At 38.2% G+C, this 22127-nt stretch overlaps 1 protein-coding gene across 1 annotated transcript in view; it reads right to left on the minus strand.

Moving 5' to 3' along the window:
* The window catches only part of SYN2 (synapsin II), a 193473-nt gene extending 174515 nt beyond the window's left edge, over nucleotides 1-18958 (minus strand). Inside the window, exon 1 of the mRNA XM_068960338.1 lies at nucleotides 18492-18958. Within this exon, the coding sequence (XP_068816439.1) occupies nucleotides 18492-18856 (365 nt within the window). The 5' untranslated portion in view covers nucleotides 18857-18958. The remainder of the gene's footprint in view (nucleotides 1-18491) is intronic.
* Nucleotides 18959-22127: the final 3169 nt, after the last annotated feature.

Consider the following 22127-nt stretch of genomic DNA (forward strand, 5'->3'; position numbering starts at 1 on the left):
GAAAAATCTGAGATTATTAATGTATGTTCCTTTCCCATGAATATCCTGTAACATACTTTAAAAATTTAGTACTTACTCAACTCTGCTTCTCAAAAGCTGAACTGCTGAAATTCCCAGAATATAAAAAATAAAGGGGTATGAAAAATTGAAACTAGTTGATACAAAATTCACCAACACTCCTATGAAAATATGATTTCAATAGTCTTTCAGCTGTACTTATAAGTCAGTTGATAGGTTTACAATGTTAGAAATTACTGTAATTTCTATATATTGCTAGCTATTCAACTGTATGACACAAACTGTGATCAAATAAATAAAAAAGGTGGTCTGCTTTATTATGAAACTGCAAGACATCTGTTTGTGCTACATGTAAACTAATGTCTAAATTAAGTACTATTCACATATTTCCTTAATGTTTTTAATGCTTACTAGGAAAATCACAGGAAATCTGGCAAATAATTTTTCCTTTGAGGAAGAAATAGACACTATGACAAGGGGGAACCTGACAGTGAATTAAAATACATTCTTCTGGATTAATATTCTAATAAAACACACATTCTCGTTCTTCTCAGGTTTCATTGATAAATAGAGTTTGTTAGACAAGAGGAAAAATTAATTTCACACATGCATCAAGAGCACAAGGAGAGAAGACTGAATTGTGATGACCTTAATGCAAGTAATATTGTAATTTCAACATAAGGACAAAAAGATAATCTATTCCGGTACTGAACATATTTCATTTGTCAATGACGTATTGAGTACATCAATAGCCATTCGTAAGTCTTTCCAAATCAGATAGTACAGCTTGACAAAAGATAATTTATTCTAGTCAATCAAACAAATTAACTGTATGTCCTTTACAACAAGTTGAGTACTTCTAATCACTAAGAGCTGAGTGACCAACACAAAAACACTATTTCTAACGACTATGAGGTTGGAGGGGGTGGGAAGCAAAAAACAAACCCTCAAAAACACGTAATAGGGCAAACTTTGCTCTTTTATGAACTCTTTTATATATCAAAATGAATTGAGGTACACAGAAAAGAAATAGCTTACAGCTGTTCAAGCAGAGTGCTTGATTTCAATTTTCTTGGATTTTTCGGCCCATAACTTTTATTTATAATGCCACTCCTGACACACTCTTGGAAGACTACAGAAATAAGAAAATATAATCCTCACTACTCCAATAGAACGCAACGCTAGCAAAGTAGTGATCCACCAGTGGCTAAGTAATAGACTGCAAGTCTCAATCACTTGATGTATATATTTTCTCCCAAAACAAGTGCCACTACTGCATAAGGAGATGTACAATTTCTGGAAGTGAAGGCGGCAAACGCATATTTACCCCATCAACATCAATGAGAGGGGAGCTGAAATTTTTTGAAAGCAAATAGCTTTCATTAGCTACATAAATGCTTTATTTAAAAGTCAGAAGGGTACTTCTGAAAAAACGTGTTTGAATAATGACAAATATACTTTTTTCATAAGTAAACATTTTAAAAACACACTAAGAATTATGTCACTGTCCATTCTGTTACAAAGCATTCATTTGAAAGTCTACATTATATTTTTCCACTAACTTCCAACTTTTCCACACAAGAGCTCTAGGGAGAAAAAAAGGAAAACAGAGATAAGAGAAGAGGATTTTCTTTCTCACTGAAAACTCCCACTGGAGTCTGACACATGCTTATATGCACTGTTTTGAAAAGTAACACCACAGTTGATTGCTAATGGCTTGTAGGAAGTGAAACAGTAACAGAAGTCAAGAATATCATCCAAATTGAGATTCCGCAGCCACACAGCATCTTTAATCTGCAACAACACACTACTGACCTCTGTAAATTTTGTCTAGTAAATATTTTTTTTATTTTCTTGAAAGAGGTTTGGATTTTTCATTTTCTGACATTTACCTTAGCTTACGGCTAGAAACTTATGACCAGAGTCTCACGAACTTTGGCTATTTGAAATAAAAGCTGACCAATTAAAGTCATGAATAAACTTCCTAGAAAAATCTACTAATCTCTAAGAAGCCATTTGAAGCAACTCTTTTGAACAGTAACAACAAGTACAAATTTCATAACTAAACAAATTATTTATCCAAAGACCTAAAAGTCATTGTCCTTGCTAGCACACCTGTATACTTACCTGCTTTCTGCTCATCCAGAAAACATACAAGAGCAAGTAAGCATAGCTATTGTGACTGTCCATGCCTAGTTCACTTTTCATTGTCAATTAACCTTTCATTCTCACTTGCAAGTGATTGTTTCCTACTAACGTTCCATTTGGGTTTCAACATAAAGGTCAAACAGGAATTGGTTAATAACAAAAGACAGCAGCATGGAGAAAACAGATATTTTGAGTCTCTTCATTCGTTCCAAACAATTTTGATGATGCTTAACTCAACCCAAAGCAAATTCTGATATACTCTTATTCAAAAGGAATTTCAACATTCAAGCAGTTCTAGAAGTTTGCTGGGGTTTTTTTCTTAACGTATTCAAACTAACTGATAGCAAGATAAATTTAGCAATATTAATGGAGACAAAGAGTTTTTGCAGAAGACAGTAACTGTGGATCACTTTATAACTCATTTTAACTTGCGTTTGAAGAGAATAAAAGCTAATCCACCTGAAAGCCGATTCTCATCATTTTTTTTCATTTACATATTCAAATAACTGCTAGTAGCTTTACAGGCATGGATTTTGCTCTAAGTTTTCAGGCTCTGTTTCAGACAAAACAAATGAATTTGTCCTCTTTATGTAGAACAGTTTTTATGTCTCAGACAGCTCTTTCAAGAAAATATCCCTGGTTTAGTGGAAGAAGAGACACAGCTACGTCCATATCTGTACATGTGCACGTTAAGCCCTCTTGGTGCACCAAATGAAATCTAGTTTATATGCTAAGCTGATTATCAGTTACAGAACACTACCCAACTGCAGATGCAGTAAAGATGTTTACTTTGATCAACCATGCATCATTTCAAGCTGCTTTTGCTTATTAACATCATTTCCTTCGAGTTACGTTATGCACAATCCTATTTTCCACCATAAAAGTTATTTGCTAGAATCCTGAGACTGAAAATACTCCCTTCTCTGTAGTTCTGTATGCTTATCATGGAGAGAGGAGTGGGGCATCTAGATCTAAAGAATTTGCAGATCATCTATCAGCAAACTGTTCTCAAATATAGACTAAATTAAGAAATACAAAAACATACTTTCTGTTCCTGTAATACTTTGTCAAACACACAAAGTTTTGAACAATCATACTAATAAAATTAAAAATTCAGAGGTGTACACATTTCAGAGTATAAACATACCGACTTTAAAAGTTCTCTTCTCCTTACTCAAATTTTCCCTTTTGCTTTTATTCTTTTTCTTTTAAAAATCCTTAAAAATAATCTTCTCTGGCCACCGCATGTTCTCAAACTGCTAGTTAGGGTAACAGGAGAATAACAGTATCTAACTAACTACCAGTCCAAGCTTTAGATTTTAAAAGCTGACTGTCTTACCAATGAGTCAGCAAGAAAAGCTGATGTTTTCCTTGTTCTGATAACATGATATAATTTTATCTAGAAGTTTCACTATAATTCATTCTTCTCCTTTTTGTGTGACTTCAGTACTTGCAAAATTGCTATCGTGACAAACCTGTATGCAAAACACTGCAGAGCAAGTATCTCACATACCACTGACTGTGGTCCAACTACTGGTCCTCAATTCAGCATTTACACAGACTGCCAAACAAAGTGACAGCGTCAATCCCTGAGATGTAGCGCTACAGCTATCACAATCTGGAATGAAACCACTGATCAGTGATAAATATATCACTTACAATTTCATATGTGTGGACATAAATACACTTAATATTATATAATCAATAATTTTGGAGGCACAATTAAATATTGCAGATAACAATGTATGATGTCAAGAGTATTTCAGCAATTCTGAAAAAAAATCCTAGGACTGAGAACATAACAAATACACCAAACCTAAGGTTGAAATTATCAAAGAATTAAGAAAAGGATAGTAAAAACAGTTTAAAAGTTTATTTAACATTTATAACCACCACTGCCTGAGATAGGAGCTCTACATGCAAACAATCCTTAACATACACTACCTTTCAGAATTACTGTTTGTCCCTTGAAAATAAATGTTTTCCCAATACAACTTAGATTTGCTTCTCTTCCAATACTCATTCGGAAATTCATGAATGGGAAATGAGCATTTACATTAAGTGACACGTGCTTTAAATCTTATACTACTTCTTGTTAAGCTGAAAGACGCACAAAGTATTCATACTATCTCGACAGCAGTTTGCCATATGTTTTTTAAAGGCTGAGACCAATACTAGAATTTTATTCCACAGAAAGCATCATGAAAGCATTGTTCTGAATCATCCACATGTAAAATGACTAACAAACACTCAGAGAAAAGACTGCCTTAGCCTGATCTCAACCTTCCTCAAATATTGCAAACCAGAAAATATTTATTTAATTGTTATTACGACATAAAAATCACACACAGCCTGGATTTCAGAATAACTATCTGGTACATTTATTCTATATTAACAGTTTTCCAGAATACTGTAGCTGAAGCATATGGACCCTATAACTGAGGCACTTGGACAATTCAGCTGCAAAATAAATCACACCAGAATATCCTAATCCAAGTTATTTAAAGGCCATATATTTTACTCCAAAAGCTACCTGGAACCTCATAACACCACCACAACACGTGAGAGCCAAAGATTAGGGGATTTCAAATGTATAATTTGGGGGGGGGGAGGGAAAGAGAAGGGGGGGAGGAGTATCTTCAGCAGCTGAAGTTTCAAGAAAGCACTTCCAACAGAGAAAAGCCTGGACAACCACAGCATGACCTATGTCGAAAAGGAGTGCTATAAGATCCTCACCAATCTGAGGAGAACAGACTTGCAGCCTATGTGCCTCTCCCTACACAAATGACAAAGACCAATGCAGTGGAAGTTACTTTAATACAAGTAATGTAAACTTTAATATACAATAATAAACACTGTATTTCTCTCCACTCCTTTAAGTATTACTACTGCCAAGAATATTAGTCTTATCCTCTTGTATGCTGACTCACTGCTAGTTCATACTCAGACCTATCTTCCTTAGGAAGGAAATTCTCAATAAGAATATGGGTCCAACTAAGAGAATCGCTTTCTCCCATTACAGCCCAAGCAAGAGATTCTGCATGTGACTTGTCTTGAAAATTTTTGAGTGACACAATATGGGAAAATTAGAGAGAAAATAGGGTGAATTGCCCTGAAAGAGCCTCCACTTATTCCAGTGCAACCCAACAGCACCAGAGAGACAAAACTATGGCCACAAAAATATTTTCTATCTGGACAGTGTCCATCAGTGAAAATTGTTCTAAATACTTGTTTAAATATATAAATACATATACGTGTGTGTGTGTTTGTGTGTGTGCACATATAATTTATATGACATATAGCAGTTTCCTAAGCATAGGACAAACAAAGGTATTCTAATCTGATTATCTTTGGTGAATAAATCATTTTTAGTTATATAAAATTTACTCACACAAAATGACTTATTAATAGTGAAAAGCAAGCTGGCTACCTACCATCACGTACCTGCAAACTTTAATTGGTACCACTGGAAGGACACCTCCAGCCAGAGAGACCTTCCTCTACTAGAGATATAGACACAAGTGACTGCAACTGTAGAAATGCTGAAACCATTCTGAATATTGGTGTTTGTGAACAAGTTGCCATGCCTAGGATTTTGGGACAGTTTGCGACTAGGTTAATAGTCACAGCTGTCACCTGTGATTTAACCATACATCTGTGTCAGAAGTTTTCTGGACTCTTTATTTCTATTCATCAGTTACATCATGCAAATCTAGTCACTTCAGTTTCACTTTTCATACTGTTTAAGCTTAGGGATTTGGGGGGTTGCTACTATAACTTCTGCAGTATGAACACTTCTGAGATTTCCTCCCTCCGCCCCACCCCCACCCCCCAGTAATATACCATTCTGGATGTGTTTACCAAAAGATATGGTCAGTAATACCAGTGTTTTCTCTCTGGCGGGGGGAACAGCCTTGATATAACTCTCTTCTATTTGACTTCTTTATTTCACTACAAGATTCATTCCACTAGGTAGCTTATTCATATCAACACAGAGTACGCATTCATGCATGACGCAGTGATTTTAGCTTTGTCATACAGTGGCTTTTGGGGGTTTTCTATTAACTTGACGCTTGTTATGTCTATGAAATCATGTGTGCAGTCCCCTTTAACTAAAAATTATACTACGTACACTTTAAAAACAACCATATTTATCTGAATTATCCATGCAAGTATCTAGAACTCATGTCAAACTGTTTTATTCATGCACAGAAGAAAATCTCATGTGCACTCCCTATAACACAAACTGATACAAATGAATATGAAATCAGAATTACTGGGCCAAGTTTACTATTTCAAATATTTTTTTAAATAGAAACTTCAGAATCACTTTTATGTCATGAACCAAAGGTTTCCGCATCATTATGAATAGACAACAAAAAAACTTGTACTTGAGGACAGAGGAAGGAGGTATCTGTCCTTAGCTATGTCAAAGCATAACACAGGGTCCCTCTGGGGAATCAGTTGTAAGAAGGGGAGATAAATTTAGAACTACTTCTGTTGATCCACCAGCAGTGGCATGTAATCAGATGATTTAACACATAATTAATGATGATATTATTTAAAAGGTGACAAGCAATTCAGAAGACCACTTTATAGGAATTTTAAAGATTTGTTCTTTGTTGCAAGAGTAAACCTCATTTAAACCAAATCACCAAATACTTAAAATAATATTTTATGCTGAAATTTAAATAGTGCTATTATAAACAGTATTTATTAATATATAGTGTATACCATGTGCATTTATTAATTTATTAAATTAATAAATTAATTTCGGTTATTGCTCCAAAGATAAAGGCCTCAGAAAAGTAGTACATTATTTTTCCTAATTAAAAATATTCCTATGATTTGTATTCACCTCAAACAGTAAAGGAGTAAGCGAGCTTAACAACTGCTAAATAAAACAAGTTCTGTAGTCACAGAACATTAGCAGTAATATTGTCTCTTAAGGGAATGAGGAGTTATTTACCTCGTTTAATGATAAGACCTTCTTCTTGCCCTTCCAGAATCCCCAATCGGAGGTGATAGCTTTTATTTTCTCAGAATATTAACCATAACCACGTTTTATTCTTTTCAGAAGGAAATGAAATTTTGAAATCTAGAGCTTTCTTAATGATCAACCACGATAAAATGAGCATGTGTATATACACAGAAAGTGTTCACTGGAAATGATCTTCAAAATAAAACAATCACTGATGGAATCTAGGAGTTGGTGAAATAGCGCATTTCACACTGCTGTGCCTTCCTATTCAGAACCATCCTAGCTTTGTAAACAAAAATGTGGGACTGGAGACTGTGCCTGATCCCATATTATAGTTTAATCGGCTAAATCTGTATTTTTTTCAATAAATTATAATTAATTTTTCTTACTAAGAAATCAGAAGTAATAAATGAGTAACAAAGTTAGATTTTATTACTAAATCACACAGAACAAAGCCAACATAAGGCATGCTTATATGGATACAACCAAAAGAAAGTCCTTGTTCTTAAGCTAGAAATCAGCATTATAGTCTTCTCTTTTGGAATTCACTTTAAATCACAGAACTAAAATCAGTCACGTTTTAACCTGGGCTTTCTTTCCCCCCATGCTTGTTTTTATTCCCCCCTCACCCCACACCTCTGTTTTCTACTATAAGACTTCAACATTATCACAACAAGGGATCTTGGCATCTGCCACTCTGATTGACTGAAATTGCTAAGAGTAGCTCAGCAGGTTTCAGCTCCTGCAAACCAGGCAATTCAGCTTAAAAAGTCAACATTTCATAAAGAGGAAGCATTAGATTTGTAAGTTCAAACTGAAGAGAGAAAGGCACTTTTTGCACTTAGAAAAACACCATATTTTCAGACGTGTACGTAAAGAGTATTGAAACTTGCACTCAGTTCTGAAAAACCTACTCAGAAAATTACTGGGACACTGTTACCTTTGAGTCCTGAAACTGGGATGCATCCACACACAAATACAATTTCAGTTTTTCCACTAGTTGTGCCACAAACTTTCGTCACGTATTCTCTGCATTCACCCTCTCATCAAACATATGTGCAGGAGCTTCCAATAGGCAATACATGTTGCTGACATTTTGTTTTTATGTCTGTTTGAATTATTCAGTTTGAAATTACATAAAAGCATGCCCCCCCCCCATCCCAATCATGCCTATTTGGCAAATAAATGCTTATGCGCTGCATACAAGATGAGACAAATTACCTTAATTCAGAAATCCAGAAGCCTAAAGGTTAGTATAGCAATAAAAAAATATGTATCAGTAACCTCTCAGACGGTGAGTGGCCAATACTGAAAACAAAGCACAAATTGACTCCACAGGTCACTAATACCACCAAGACTAGTGAAATAAAACGAAACCTTCTGCTGGCCTTTGCTGTGTCCTTGTTCTGCTGCCGTTTAGCATGTGTCAATTCACTTTCTTTTAAATGCTTTACACTTTACTTTGTTAGGTAGCCTAATGAATTTTGACTTTTCTTCATTGTGAGCAATGAAAACAATTTCCTATTACAGTTTTAAATATTCCTGATGAAAGTGTATATCTGCTGCATCTTCAGAGGACAATCCTACATTTCTACCTGCTCATTGAGAGATTCCCCTGATGCCTATTCACCTACAGTTATTTCTATAAAGGCAAGATTTTAAAAAATTGTTTTCCAGAACAAAGAAGTTATAGGATATTTTTCTTTAAAAGCCTGTATCATTTTTTTTTTCTATCTGTTGTTTTCAGGCAGTTTTAAAATAAAGTTTTTCTATAATACATTTACAGATTCTACCTTATTTAAAATATTTTTATAAATGGGAACAATGCATTGGCTTAAAAAAATCTAATAAATGATTTATATTAAATCATTTTTGTTGGTTCTTTGAAACAGAATAAGCTATTTAAAAGGATTTTTATCTGAGCCTCAGATAAAAATTATTTTTAAAAATAATTCAGATAAAAAGTATTTTTAAAAATAATTTTCATCCCCTGATAGAAACCCAAAGAAATGAGTATTTTTAAACTTATTTTTAATAACTCCTACCAGCAGTCAATGTACATGATGCATTATAAACACCACAATCCAATGAGGATACAAGATTGTAGAGATCAAATGGTAAATCATGTAGGGTCTTATAAGGATCACTGTCATGTTAAAAGATAGGTGGTCCAACCTTTAAAATGCACTTCTGCCCTACTTCAGGAACAGATATGTAAAATAAAGTTTTCCAGATACAAAACATAAGGGGCAGGAAGGGAGAAATCATATAGAAACTGTGCCTCTTGAAACTCGGAGGCAATTACAAGACTGAAACATGACTGGTAAGAAATAAGGAAGAGTCCATTTTCTCAGGATTTAGGAGAGGAAAAGGCTCTCTCAAGTAGGTGAACTTGTCAGCATGTTCCTGCAGCTTGAGGGAGAACATATAAATCCTTTTCCTTCCACAACAGCATCCCTTCACACTTTATTAGAGATAGGCATCCCTCAGTGTTATTTAGGCAAAGAGGGAAAGCATATTGATGCCTTTATCTCCAGAAACTGGGACTGAGTCCTAACGTTCACAGAGGGAGGTAAGAATGTCTACTCTCCTGCCTCTATTACTGTACTCATATGAGGAGAGTACAGCCACTTAACAAACAATGGGCTGAGACTGTGCAAGCCCAGATCTTCACTGGTGGAAATAATTAAGAGAAGCACAGTTCTCACTCATTTCTAGCCGCACTTAAGCAACAACATTGTGACATCCCATATGTCTTGCACTTATTTCAGTCAGGGACACATAGGAAGATGGATGAAAATACCTGCAGTATGCCGGGGGGGGGGGGGGGGGGTCCTTCCATGCCAAAGTTCCATGTTCTTGAGCACTGCCTACCGGATCCACCTATTAACTAAGTGAATCCCACCTCTGCCAACATTTGCAACTCAAAAAGAAGGAGAGTAAGCAAGTGTACTTTGGCAATCTTGATCAGCTAGATTCCCTTGACAGCTCACTGGCACTTTCGACAGCCACCATTGCATTGCGAGCCCCTAGATATCCCACACTGCTGCCTGATACTGTTGAAGCAGAAAACACTCTCCCAGCCTGAGGGCCAACCCAGTTCTGCTCCAGACACTGTTCTGCCCTGAAAATCAACCCCCTCCTCCAAGTTCCTCCCGAGCAGTAAAGAGGCCACCTCTCTAGAGCGAGATTCAAGGGAACAGCTGCAATATGCACAGTTGCAAAATTAGTTTAAAAATGTTTAAATGGAATAGGAGTAGCTGACTTACACAAACAGTAGTCTATTACTAAAAGGAACACAGTTAGCAAGTCTAATATTCATATCTTTAGAAAAAAATGTTCTAGTAGTAGCAGAATGGGATGAAAGAGACCATAGACAGGTCTGTAGGAAAACTAGAAATAGCCTCTTTAGATTTAAGATTTTGTCTCTACCAAATATTTACAGTACTTTTTGCTTTCAAATATATAAATATGAATAAAGATTTGACAGTAGTCACCAACTTTTTGCTAGCAATCCCAGTAGCCATCAACAGGAATCACAGTAGCCATCAACAGGAATCCTGAGTATTTCTGTTTTGGCCAAGTAGCTGAAAGTGGGCCAGGCAAAAACTGACAAACAAAACACTCCTTCCACCTTTTGCAAGAGCTCAGATTAGTCTACAGTTCATGTTGCCATGAATACCTACCCCTCGCACTCTCCTCCAGCTGGGTGTCCAAAAGCTGACTAGCTTTCTTCTGAGAAGTTAGTTTGACACTGCACAGATAAAGCTGTTCAATAAGCAAAAGAGGCAGCGCAGGCAAGCAAGCATTTCACGTTCTAGACCGAGCTATGCTGTTCGTCCCTCTCCCATGACCTTTGTAAAATTTTATCACTTTGTTACACATTTTTTATTACATAAGTAGCCTCACCTTTGGGAGGAATACTATTACTGCAGGTAGCATTTACTTTAATCTCTCAAGGAGATGTCAGCATGACACTGAAAAAGAGCATTCATATTTTATTTCTTCACTTTTGACCTCTACAACATAGTTTTCTTTGCCAATCTACCCTTTTATATTCTTCGTAAGTTTTCCACCTTAATTCTTTCCACCACTTTGCTGTTGTTTTCATCCAGCCACATCTAAAACCCTTCATTAGAAGTTCTGTATCCGAATCTGGGACACAAGTTTATACTCAAACATATCTTTGCATTAAAAAGAAAAAAGCTTATGGTAAACCTTTAGTGAAGAGTACAGTGTATTCTATCTACCAACGTATAAAAATTCAAATAATCAGTTTATTTCAATTATATTAGAAACTCATCTCTGCAGTTTAGAGCATTCAAATGGGTAGGCTGGCTGAACAACTACAGATGATAAAATCTGTGATACTGCATATGAATACTTCTGTTGGTGATACTGGTACAATTAAGTACCCTAAATTGGTGAATGTTGGTATAATTAACAATTGGGTATTTAAAACACAAACAATGAAGTCAAATTATTTTAAGAACATATATTGATACTGTGAGAATATTTATTCAGCATCAACCTTCTGGAGACCTGGTTTCAGCAAGAACACACACACAGCCTTGCAGTATTCCTACAGCATTTACAGAAGAGACAGTAGCATATATGTTTAAAACAAAAACCACAGTCCAAACTATAGCAAGTCCTCTAACCACACTTTGCTTTTCCAGGCGATGGATAAAAGTGTAATAACATGCTTCTGAATGACCTTTTGGTTTATACTGTTCCTATTAGTTGCCACTGGCAAATAATTATCAAATTGAGTAAAGCGCAAGTGGAATTTCTTCTTTCACTTGGGTCTAAAGTCTACAAAGCAATCTATTCCCTTTTTCTCTCACTCTAGCCTTGTTACTTTGGAATATACCTACCTAAATTCACTTATTTATTTGCCAATTTTTTCCTTTTCCTTTCCATTATTACAGATTGTACAAGGAAACATTAGCAAATCCGTATTTTAGATACTACCTATTCAACCAAGTATGTTCGATATGTTCCAGTAAGCTTCAAGAAAGCTACTGTGGTCTGATCAGGGATAAAGAGACAAAAATGATTCATTAGGATTCTGACTGGCGGGAGAAGGGGGGACACAAACACTGTATGTCCAGATTTGTAATCCGCATCTCATATGTACCAGGTTGCCTGAAATACATTACAACACTTAAGCGTGTGTTTAGTGCAATACACAAGGTCTGGAGGACAAAAGCACTTTCCACTAAAAACTTGACTTTTTAAAAAATTTATCTAGTCAAAAAGGCAAATCACCATTATGTACAGTGTTTTGCTATTTACACTAATACGCCCAAGCATTAAACATGACAGAACTGTGGAAAACCAGAAAATCCCTCTGGGATCTTTTCTTAAATCATTTTAAAATACTAGCACACACATTGTCCAGCATAGAACTGCATCAGCTGACCATTTCAGAGCACAGACATGAAATACAACTTGTGCGAGGTTAGTACGTGCTACAAATTGAGACTTTTAACATATTGAATTATCTACTTCTATTAGATCAGCAGCATATCCTTGTTCAAGTCCTTGCCCAGCATGGACTTAATAAAAATAAATAAATAAAAATAAGGCTCAATGAGCTATACCTTCCCCCGCTTCAGAAACGCATACTCAGTTGCTCACATCTGGTAAGTAGGCAGAGTTCAAAATAAACTTTACTTCCCTTTGCAGAAATTCATGCTGTTTCATCTGCGTGCCTCAGTGTATTCTCCCAGTTGGCAGAAAGGCGTGTTGCCTATCTTCATACAGCCGCTGCTTATGCCTGCCACTTTCCTTTAATTATGTTGCTATTTTGATTGCAAAATGAAGCGCCCTTAATGCGGAGTTGAGAATTACAGGACATGCTGGAAAGTAGTACCAGTCTAATTACCTGGTTGTAAGAAGCTGTCTAGGCACATATTGACTTTATGTAAAAATCTGGTTGCCAGCGCCTATCTGAAGGGCTGGAAACTCAGTCCAAATGACATAACTATAGTTAGACTGCAATATATCCAATTGTTTAAGATTCAGATAAAACTCCTGACAAAGATCACTTCAAAATAATGAAATTATCATATGAAGCAAAAATTAAAGAGAAGCAAAAGTAAAATCTTCATCACTCTTACTCTATTTCAGTGGTTTTAAGGAACCTGGTGCCTGCCTAGAAGGTAATTAATGTGTTATGCCAAAAGCAAGGTGGTTTATTTCTTTAATATTAAAAGCCTTTTGCTGCAAAGGGCAGAGTCGTTAATTAACGTGTAAAAGTAATAAGTAACGTATTCAATTTTTCTCCTCCTACATAAAATACGTACATTGATAAGAGTATCTTTTCTTTACCCACATCATCTCAAGGCATATATCTACCTTTGATGTTTGACGGGTCTAAAGGGCTCAGACCTTTTTAAAGATCAGTCTCCCTATGACTCTGCAACAAAACTGTCCCTTGCTTTGACTTGCTTTTAGAAATTTCTCATCTTCAGCCCCAGGATAAGTGTCAAGAGAGCCTTTCAATCCCCTTTCCTCTGTGTAGCTAGTGCTAGTTCCCTAACTTAGTCGTGCCCTGGGCTTCCCCCCTCTCCAGCACAACCTTCCCAACATTATACCACGGCTTTCTAATATATACTACTAGCACTGTGCTTTGCAATGCCAGGAGGCCAGGAAGAACACTGTCCTTCTAGAGAGCACCATCCTGCTGTTAGCCAGCAGATCTGAGCGGGCCCTGACAAAGCACTTGTCCTCATTTATACATTACCAAAATCCAAGTGACACCTCTTAAAACTGGTTAACTTGCAAACAGTAGACTTGTACCGAATGCAATAAAATACTGCAGTTAAAGTAGCATGTTACCATCAAATAAATTAAACTATAGTTCTAGTTCAACTTCAGATAGGAAGTACTCAGAGCCTAATTAATCATGTGCAATCACTCCCCGATTGATCCATCCTCACTGAACAAAGGAGGAACAACGAAATTTCATTGCAGTAAGTTGTCTGGTAACTACTCTTATATACAACATAAGTTCACATGCACTTTGGAATGATACTTGTTTTCTACCTTCTCGTTTCCTGGACAAAAGCAAACAAGCAAACATTCTGCTCACTTCAGCAACTTGTGTGTCATAAACCAGCGTTTTTCTGCACTGGGACAATACTGTTCACATTCGCAACATCACGATGAGCAATGTTTGCTTGTAAAGGACTCCGTTTTAAGAAGAAAGTTTTCTCTTCATATAGATTTTATCCCATGAATTTGTAAGTTATTTTTAAATAAATGATTTTGGGCTTAACACTAGATGACTATCTACTAAGGCATTACTAGAGAGGCATAATTCTCTGAAAAAGGCACTGAAACTTAAAACAGTTTTCTGCTTACAAAAAACTCGCTGATTTTTCCATATGATTCTTTTTATAGTTTTATCACTACTGCCAGCTAGTCTCATATTCAAGCTCAGAAGCACGAGACTGACCAGGCAATAATTAGACTTTTCAATACTGAAAAAGCTTTCTAAATATTACACTTAAGCTTTTAATAATCTCTACATACTGTCTTTGGCATCTTGCCACTGATCTACACCACTGAATCAGTTGCTTGTACAGCACTGAATATTAAGTACATTTTGTATACATAACGAAATGGTTATTTCCTGAGGAAATTAAAATAAAGTACTTTTTTCAAAAAATGAATATATAGCTGAACATTTGGGATAATTTCTGCAGACCCACAGCCAGAAAATGAGACGTAAAAAAAAAAACAGGGTAAACAAGATACCTAGGCTTTAATTCAACTCTATCACTAGCCTCCCAGATGACCTCAAGCAAATGCTTTTGCTTCTTAGTTTCCTCCAATTGTAAAAATGGAAATAAGGATACCTTAAACTATCAAATGGTCAGGTGGAGCCTATACATAAAATGATTATTACACCTAATAAGTGATTCTTAAAGTCCCCCCCAACACATCCATGTAAGTATGAATCTGTCACTCTTTCACTAAAATTACTTATTTCCGTGTTCTAAATACTTTGCAAGACTCAGTTAGCTATGTTAACTCAGAAAATGGTTCCAGACATCACTGAAGGTACTGAAAAATTCTGCTCCGTATGCAGCTGCAGATACAAAAAGCCAACATGCTATTAAAATGCATAAGGAACGGACCAGAAAGTAAAATGAGCCTTTGTCAATACCTTTATATAAATTAATAGTATAGTTCCATTGGAAGAAGTGTTTGCATTACAGGTCACCCCTTCTTTATGGTGATACTGGACAATGACAGTAGGTTTCAAAGATATTTGATAAAAAAGGATCAATGATGACTATTTTCGTAAACCTTTGGGGCCAAACGATCATTTATTATATAAATGATCTAAGAGAAAGCATCCCATGAGAACCAGAACCAATGAGGACTGCTTGTTATGGAGCTGAGAGCTTTAGTCTTTTTTCTCTTTTTTTCCTTTTTTTTTTTTCTCCTTAATCCCTTGTCCTTGAGGCATTTATAAAGGTCCTAGCTGATACAGTCTTAGGTAAGACTTAGGCTTAAAACGCCAGCTTATTTCGCAGTCTTGCCTGCAGCAGAAGCACTTGCAGCTCTCTCACATCTACACAGCAGCAAAATTCCAAAAAGAAGAAAAAAACAACACATGGAGATGGAGGAACGGGGATGGTTTGACAGTATAACTGCAGTTGCTTCCCTTCCTTAAAAAAAAAGTCAGAAAATACAAAATAGTAAAAATATGCAAAATAGTACAGATAAGTTAATTCTACCATTTTCTCCCATATACTATGCTATAAAAATAAAGAAATTGAAAAGGAAAATTTGAAAATTAATAAAATGGTAAACTTCTTAAGACAAGAAAATGATAAAAGTAGTCACTCAGATCAAGATTAAAAGATTCTGGCAGCAACTGGACGTTTACATCTATGAAGAATATCTCTTATGATTCCATTAGTGACAACGATAACATTGGAAGGGTTACTAAATCTCAGAGTTCACGTATAAGTCAAGAAATAAAATACACTAGAAATAAATTTTGATTTTGATGCCAGAGGTAAGGGGCAATGTTCTTTGCCTGCAAAAGAAGGTGCTTAATGCTTCCTTTGATCCTCGTTTAAAAGAGGATACTGAATTAGTACCCTCTTTTAGTATGATCCAGATTTAAGATCTTTATTTCTGTTGAAACTGCAATACAAAGGCAACACTTTCAGTTTAAGACAAATACAATGTAGCTGTAAGCATTAAGAAAGCAAACTCCCTTCATGTAGTCTTCGTCTCAGGAAGAATCTAAACCAGCCAAAATTGTTTATCATGAATCTACAGTGACTATAAGAGATTTATTTGGTACTAAATTTTATTTTATTTTTTTTCCCCTCAAGTGTATCACATGAGGGCAGCTCTACATACCTCATCCTGTCAAGCTGTACGTCAATGCATCATTCCAGGCAGGGTAGCTGCTGTTATGGCCATCAGATCCCGATAATTCACCAACTACAAGTTGTGCTTTTTCAGTATTTTTTCAAATTATCACTAATATTCCATTTATACCCATTTAGTCAAATTTTATGGCAGTTCAATACAAACCAATATGAATTTCCATACTTCCAAAGATATGGAACCAACTTTATTCCATTTATTATTACAATATATATATTTGTACTTCAGTAATAATCTTAAAATTTGCAATTACCAAATGATTAGCTTTTTTGGAGGTGGAAAGAGCTACTGCAAATATAGCTGCATTGGCAATAAGCTGTTCTTTCCAGAAATACTACAAATCCATGTCACATAGTATAAGAAAAAAAATAAATACAAAAAAGTAGGCTTAAGTAACCTTGTGTATACTTGTGAATGCATCTACTCTCCTATTTGGAATGCAGTTGGTGACATTCACAAAACAGAGTTTTGAAAGCTTTGTTATTGCTGATAGATGATGTTAATTTGAGTGCATTATCCAAGCACGTAAAACATGCTGCAATTATAATACACAGACTGGTTTCAGTATGCATGAAAGAACGCTACCAGAAACAAACTTCATGAACCCATACTGTTATTTAATTTACCAAACAAAAATTGGTATACTGTACAATATTAAATAAAGAGATGCATCTGCAAGGCAGTGAGCTGTGTCCATGGATGCATCTCCATGACGTAGGTAGGTAGAGGCTTTCCTAATCCAGTAGATACAATTACCTTGGGGGGGGGGGGGAGAGGGGAGAGGCCAGAAAAAGCAGGTAATGCTGTTATCCTAATAATAATAACGTTTTGCCTCGGATAAGGCAACTTTTAATAGGCTTAATTTTCTGTTTCAAGTGTTTTATTAAACCAGCACTTTAAAGCAAATTGTACCAAAACATAGTGCAAGTCCATTTAGGCCGTAAGGTTATAAATTTGAGAAACTGATAACAAAACCACAGACCCACAATTCATTTCTGAATGATGTCAGTGTTATAAAAACACGCTTGTTCTACTCCATGTTATTTTTAAGCACTACTAAGACGTTATATATTGTAATTGCCAACACTGAACAGGCGATTCACAGCTCGATGCGTAAGTGTGCATTACAGAGAAATAAGTGAATGAATGGCTCATAAAAATATGGCAACATACAGCACTGGCAAACGTAATAAATAGTTCCAATAACGCTATAACCTCTCCTACTGATGACAACCAGACACAGGAAGAAATGAGCTGACATACAAGTTTCAGCCCTGTAAATCTCGCATGTTTTATAATTATACTGGAAGCCAAAACACCCACCCCAAAGAAAACCTAAGAAGAAAATCTAACCACATGAATTCACAGGGCGAAGGAGAAATTTAAGGCTCGTCATCAGTAACCTGAAGGACCTTCACCCAAACGCGCGTTTCAAACGCTGCAACACAAGGGGGGGGGGGGGAGACCTGCGTGAAAACAAGCCCCCCCCCGCGAACGTGAATTAACACACGCAGCGCTACAGCCACACGCAATTCAGAACAGCGACTCGCACCGCACACCCCGACGTCCCACCTGCGTTATCGTTTCATTAGAGAAAGCGCGACATGCTTTTCCGGGTGGGGAGGGGGTGGTAAATATGTTTTATTGAGTGTTTTCATCTTAAATGCCCGTTTACGCCTCGCAGGCGCGCCGGCCCCGCTCCACCCCGCGGCCGCTAACGGTCGCCTTCGCCCCAACGGCCGCGCCTCAGCGAGGCCCAGGGGGAGGGGGCAGGCGACCTGCCGCGCCTCAGCCGCCCCCAGGTGAGCCCGCCTCTGGCGGCGCCCGCGGCCCGCGGCCCCCAGCGCGGGGGCCGGCGGAGGGAAGGCGCCGCAGTGCGCGGGAGGGGAAGGACGGGGGACGCGGCGCGGCGGGCACCTACCAGTCCGTGTGCGGCTCGTCAACGACCAGCAGCAGCTTGAACTTTCTGCCGGCAGCCGAGGCGCCGGCGGAGGAGGGATCCACCAGCCCGGCCGAGGCCGCCGTCTGCTTCACGGCGTTGGAGAGGGAGCTGAAGAAGCTGCTGCCCGCGGACTGCGGCGGCGGCTGCTGCTGCGGCGGCGGCGCGGGCTGCGGCGGCTGTCGGCGCTCGGCGGCCGGGGAGGCGGCGGCAGGGCCCGAGGCGGCCGGGGGAGGCGGCGGCGGCGGCTGCTGCGGCTCCGGCCGCTGCAGGTCGGTCATGTAGCCATTGGGCAGGTTGGCGATGAAGCTGCTGTCGGAGAGCCTGCGCCGCAGAAAGTTCATCATCTGGCCGGGCGAGGCGAGGGCACAGCCCTGGCGAGGAGCGGCGGGAGGCGGCTCGGCCGCGGCGGGCTCTGCGGGCTCGGGCGCAGCGCGCTGCCGGCGGCGAGGCGAGGCGAGGCGAGGCTCTGCCTTCACCACAGCGGCGCGGCCAACGGCGGCTGCTCGCGCGCCTCCGCCGCTCGCGCCCGGCCCCCGCCCGTCTCTAGGCGGCAGCCGCCGCGGCGCTCGCGCTGCCGCTATGCAGCGCCGGAGGCCGCCCGGCCCCGCCCCGCCCCGCCCCGCCCGCCCGCCCGCAGCCCCCGGCCCCGCCGCGGGTCCCCCGCCGCGCCGGCAAACACCGGCCGGCTTCCTCTAAGCTAGAGCCCGCCGGGAAAGCAACGCCGGTGCTGCCAAACAGACAGAGTAACTGTTAACTCGCTAACGCAGCCCTCGACGCGCGGATGGCAACCTGGCACCGGAAACCGGGGCTCCTGCGAGTCGGGGAATCAGGCCCTGTGCAGTAATTAGTGTCAATTACTGGTAGGAATGAGGTATTATTTATAGCCTGGTTACTAAATGCCTTAATTGATCCACAAATAATGCAGGCCTGGAACAGCAGCATAAGCAATTCCCAGAGTGGAACTATTTATGTTTTTATTCAACATTCATCAGTGTAGCAACGGATCACGTTGCCGTAAAGTTGAAGAGGATAAATCCGCTAGGAACAGCCCTGTACTGGCTCAAATCACTCTGCTAGAAACAGCAGCAATTTTTAAAGATATCTATGACATGTTCCAGACTTAGACTCGTTTGTGCAGGCAGCTGCCCTCAGCATAACAACAATTGCAACGTTGCAGCTGGAGCGAGAGCGAGGGCAGATCCCAGCTCAGAGCTGCGCACCACGCGTAAGGCCTCCCAGGCATCACCTCTGTTCTTTTATCGCACACTTATACCCCCCAGCACGTTCATCAAGCTTGATACTAATAAACACAGATTAAAAACAGTTTAATGAAGGAGCACAAATTTCAAAGTGCTGTGTATCAAAGCAATTTGACATTGTTAGGGGAGATTACGGGTGTGTTTTCACATCTTAAAACAGTAGGCTTTCTTTAAGCATAAATTTAATTCTCTTTCCCTTCAATTTTGGGATAATCACTATTGAGTTTTAACATAAAGTAATGAAAGACATACTCAGCCTTCTATTATATAATAGATACACTTATCCGATATACACATAATTCCAAAACATTGTGATTGATTTTTTTAAGAGAATGTAATTACTAGTTTTACAAAAATTTAGATCCTGATGTTGTTCTTACTAAATATTTTTACATCATTAACTTAAATAGGAACTATTTTATATCTTTTATATTGTTACAATAGGTATATACAGGCACAACTGAAGGAAGAGGACAAGTTTCTGTAACTCAAGTAACTAGATACTTGCACAAAACAATGATTGCCTCGTTTCAATAGAAAAATTATTCCTGTAACAAGAAAGGAATAAAGAATTGGAAGAGCTCACGTGGGTCACCGAGATCAAGCTTCTGTTACTGGTTCTACTGTTGTTCCCCACGTAGTCAGTGGAAACTTTTAGCACTGAAGTCAATGGGAAAGTTTCACTAGCGAGTTCAACAGGTGGTTTATTTAAGTACACATACAAATTCAGAAAGACTATGATAAAACCCTTTTTATGTTTAAATCAGTTCTTTCACAATATCTATAAGGTATAGAAAGCTATTTTCTTTCTGGCATTTTGATACAGCAGTCTTACAAAAATAATAGCAGTTATTTTCACTGGAAGATACATACCATTGCAGGATACAAACTCAATAAGCTGTGCTAATTTTAACAAAGCAAATAACTGAGTCACTAAACAGACATAATGTTGATACTACTACTGTATGTCCTTTTCTATGTTTTATTTGTAGCTGATTTTTCTTTAAACATCCTTCTCACTTAAAAGACATCGTATCAAGTAGGGGGATGGTCACTGTAATCACGCTAGTCCAAGACTTCATAAACACAATGGAATTCACTTGTGCTAATGCTACTGGTATGAGTGAAAAGTTTGTCTGAAAATGGATTTGCTGAATCATTAAAATACTCACTTTTTGAAATATGAATTTGACATTCATGTTTCACTTGTGATGCATTTCTTAAAAAGCAAGTCCTGTTCTATATTGTAACATAGCATTTATATCAAATACCTATCTAATAATTTGCAATTTTCAAAAAGCATCGTAGCAACTTCTCATCAGAGGCGTCTGACCTCCTATTGCCGCAATCCCACTCCTCTGCTTAGTTTTATTAGACAGCTTTACTGAATTCTCCCAGAACTCCTGCTGTTATGATGTCCCTGAAGCAAAAACATGTCAGCTTTCTCTTTCTTATCCTCCTTGCATTTTGTTGTCCAAAGTGGCAAAAGTTCAGTTAAGCCATATGAAGAGGTGACATCTCAAAAATAGGCGCACAGAGGTGCGGCCATTTCAGTTATTGCTTTAGAAGGGACACAAAAAACAGCTTGATCTTCCTTTTCCAAATCAAAGCTCTCATGTTTTGATTTCTGGACAATAACAGAGAGAACAAATTAACCAGAACTGTTCTGTTTGTTTGTTTTTTGGTCAGATGGTGATTTAAACATCCAAGTTTTCATTTCCCAGACCCTTCCCCTTGGGGTTAACATAATTTTCTTCTGGTGTGCCTACCTAGGTAGGTTTTAAATAATATGGGGAAATTTTACTTTAAATTTACAAAAAGTCTGCAAAAAGTATAATAAAACTTGACATAATAGTTGAGTAATATTTGCAGGGCTGCTATACAAAACTTTTAAGTAAATGTATTAATCAAGACTAAGGGCTCTCTGTTTTATTTATGTCATCTGAGTAAATATGTATCTGGCCCTAAGTAATTTTATGTTTTATAATCATATGAATTCATAGTTCTGTATTGTCAAGAAATACAGTACAATAATTCTTTTAGCATTCACAGGAACAGAGGGAACCTGATGACTCTAAAAGTATGTAGGGAGGTAGTAAAAAGCAACTATCTCTTCTCCCCTTTCTTTCCTTGAGGAGTAGCTAAGAAGCACTCAGTCTCTGCACTCCCTAGAGAGCGCAGGAACTTCTCCCCAGCCCAGTTATGCTGAAGGGAGGGAGGCAAGAGCATGGGAGAAAATGATGGGTTCTCCAGAGGGCTCAAGGACTAAGTTGACTTAACACGTGCCAATGTCAAAAGACATATTTTGTCTCCTTGTCAGTGCAAGAACGTAAGACTCTATGGCAGAATTTCTCTA

The sequence above is a fragment of the Struthio camelus genome, chromosome 14 (assembly GCF_040807025.1).
Source record: "Struthio camelus isolate bStrCam1 chromosome 14, bStrCam1.hap1, whole genome shotgun sequence".
Taxonomy (NCBI): Eukaryota; Metazoa; Chordata; class Aves; order Struthioniformes; family Struthionidae; genus Struthio; species Struthio camelus.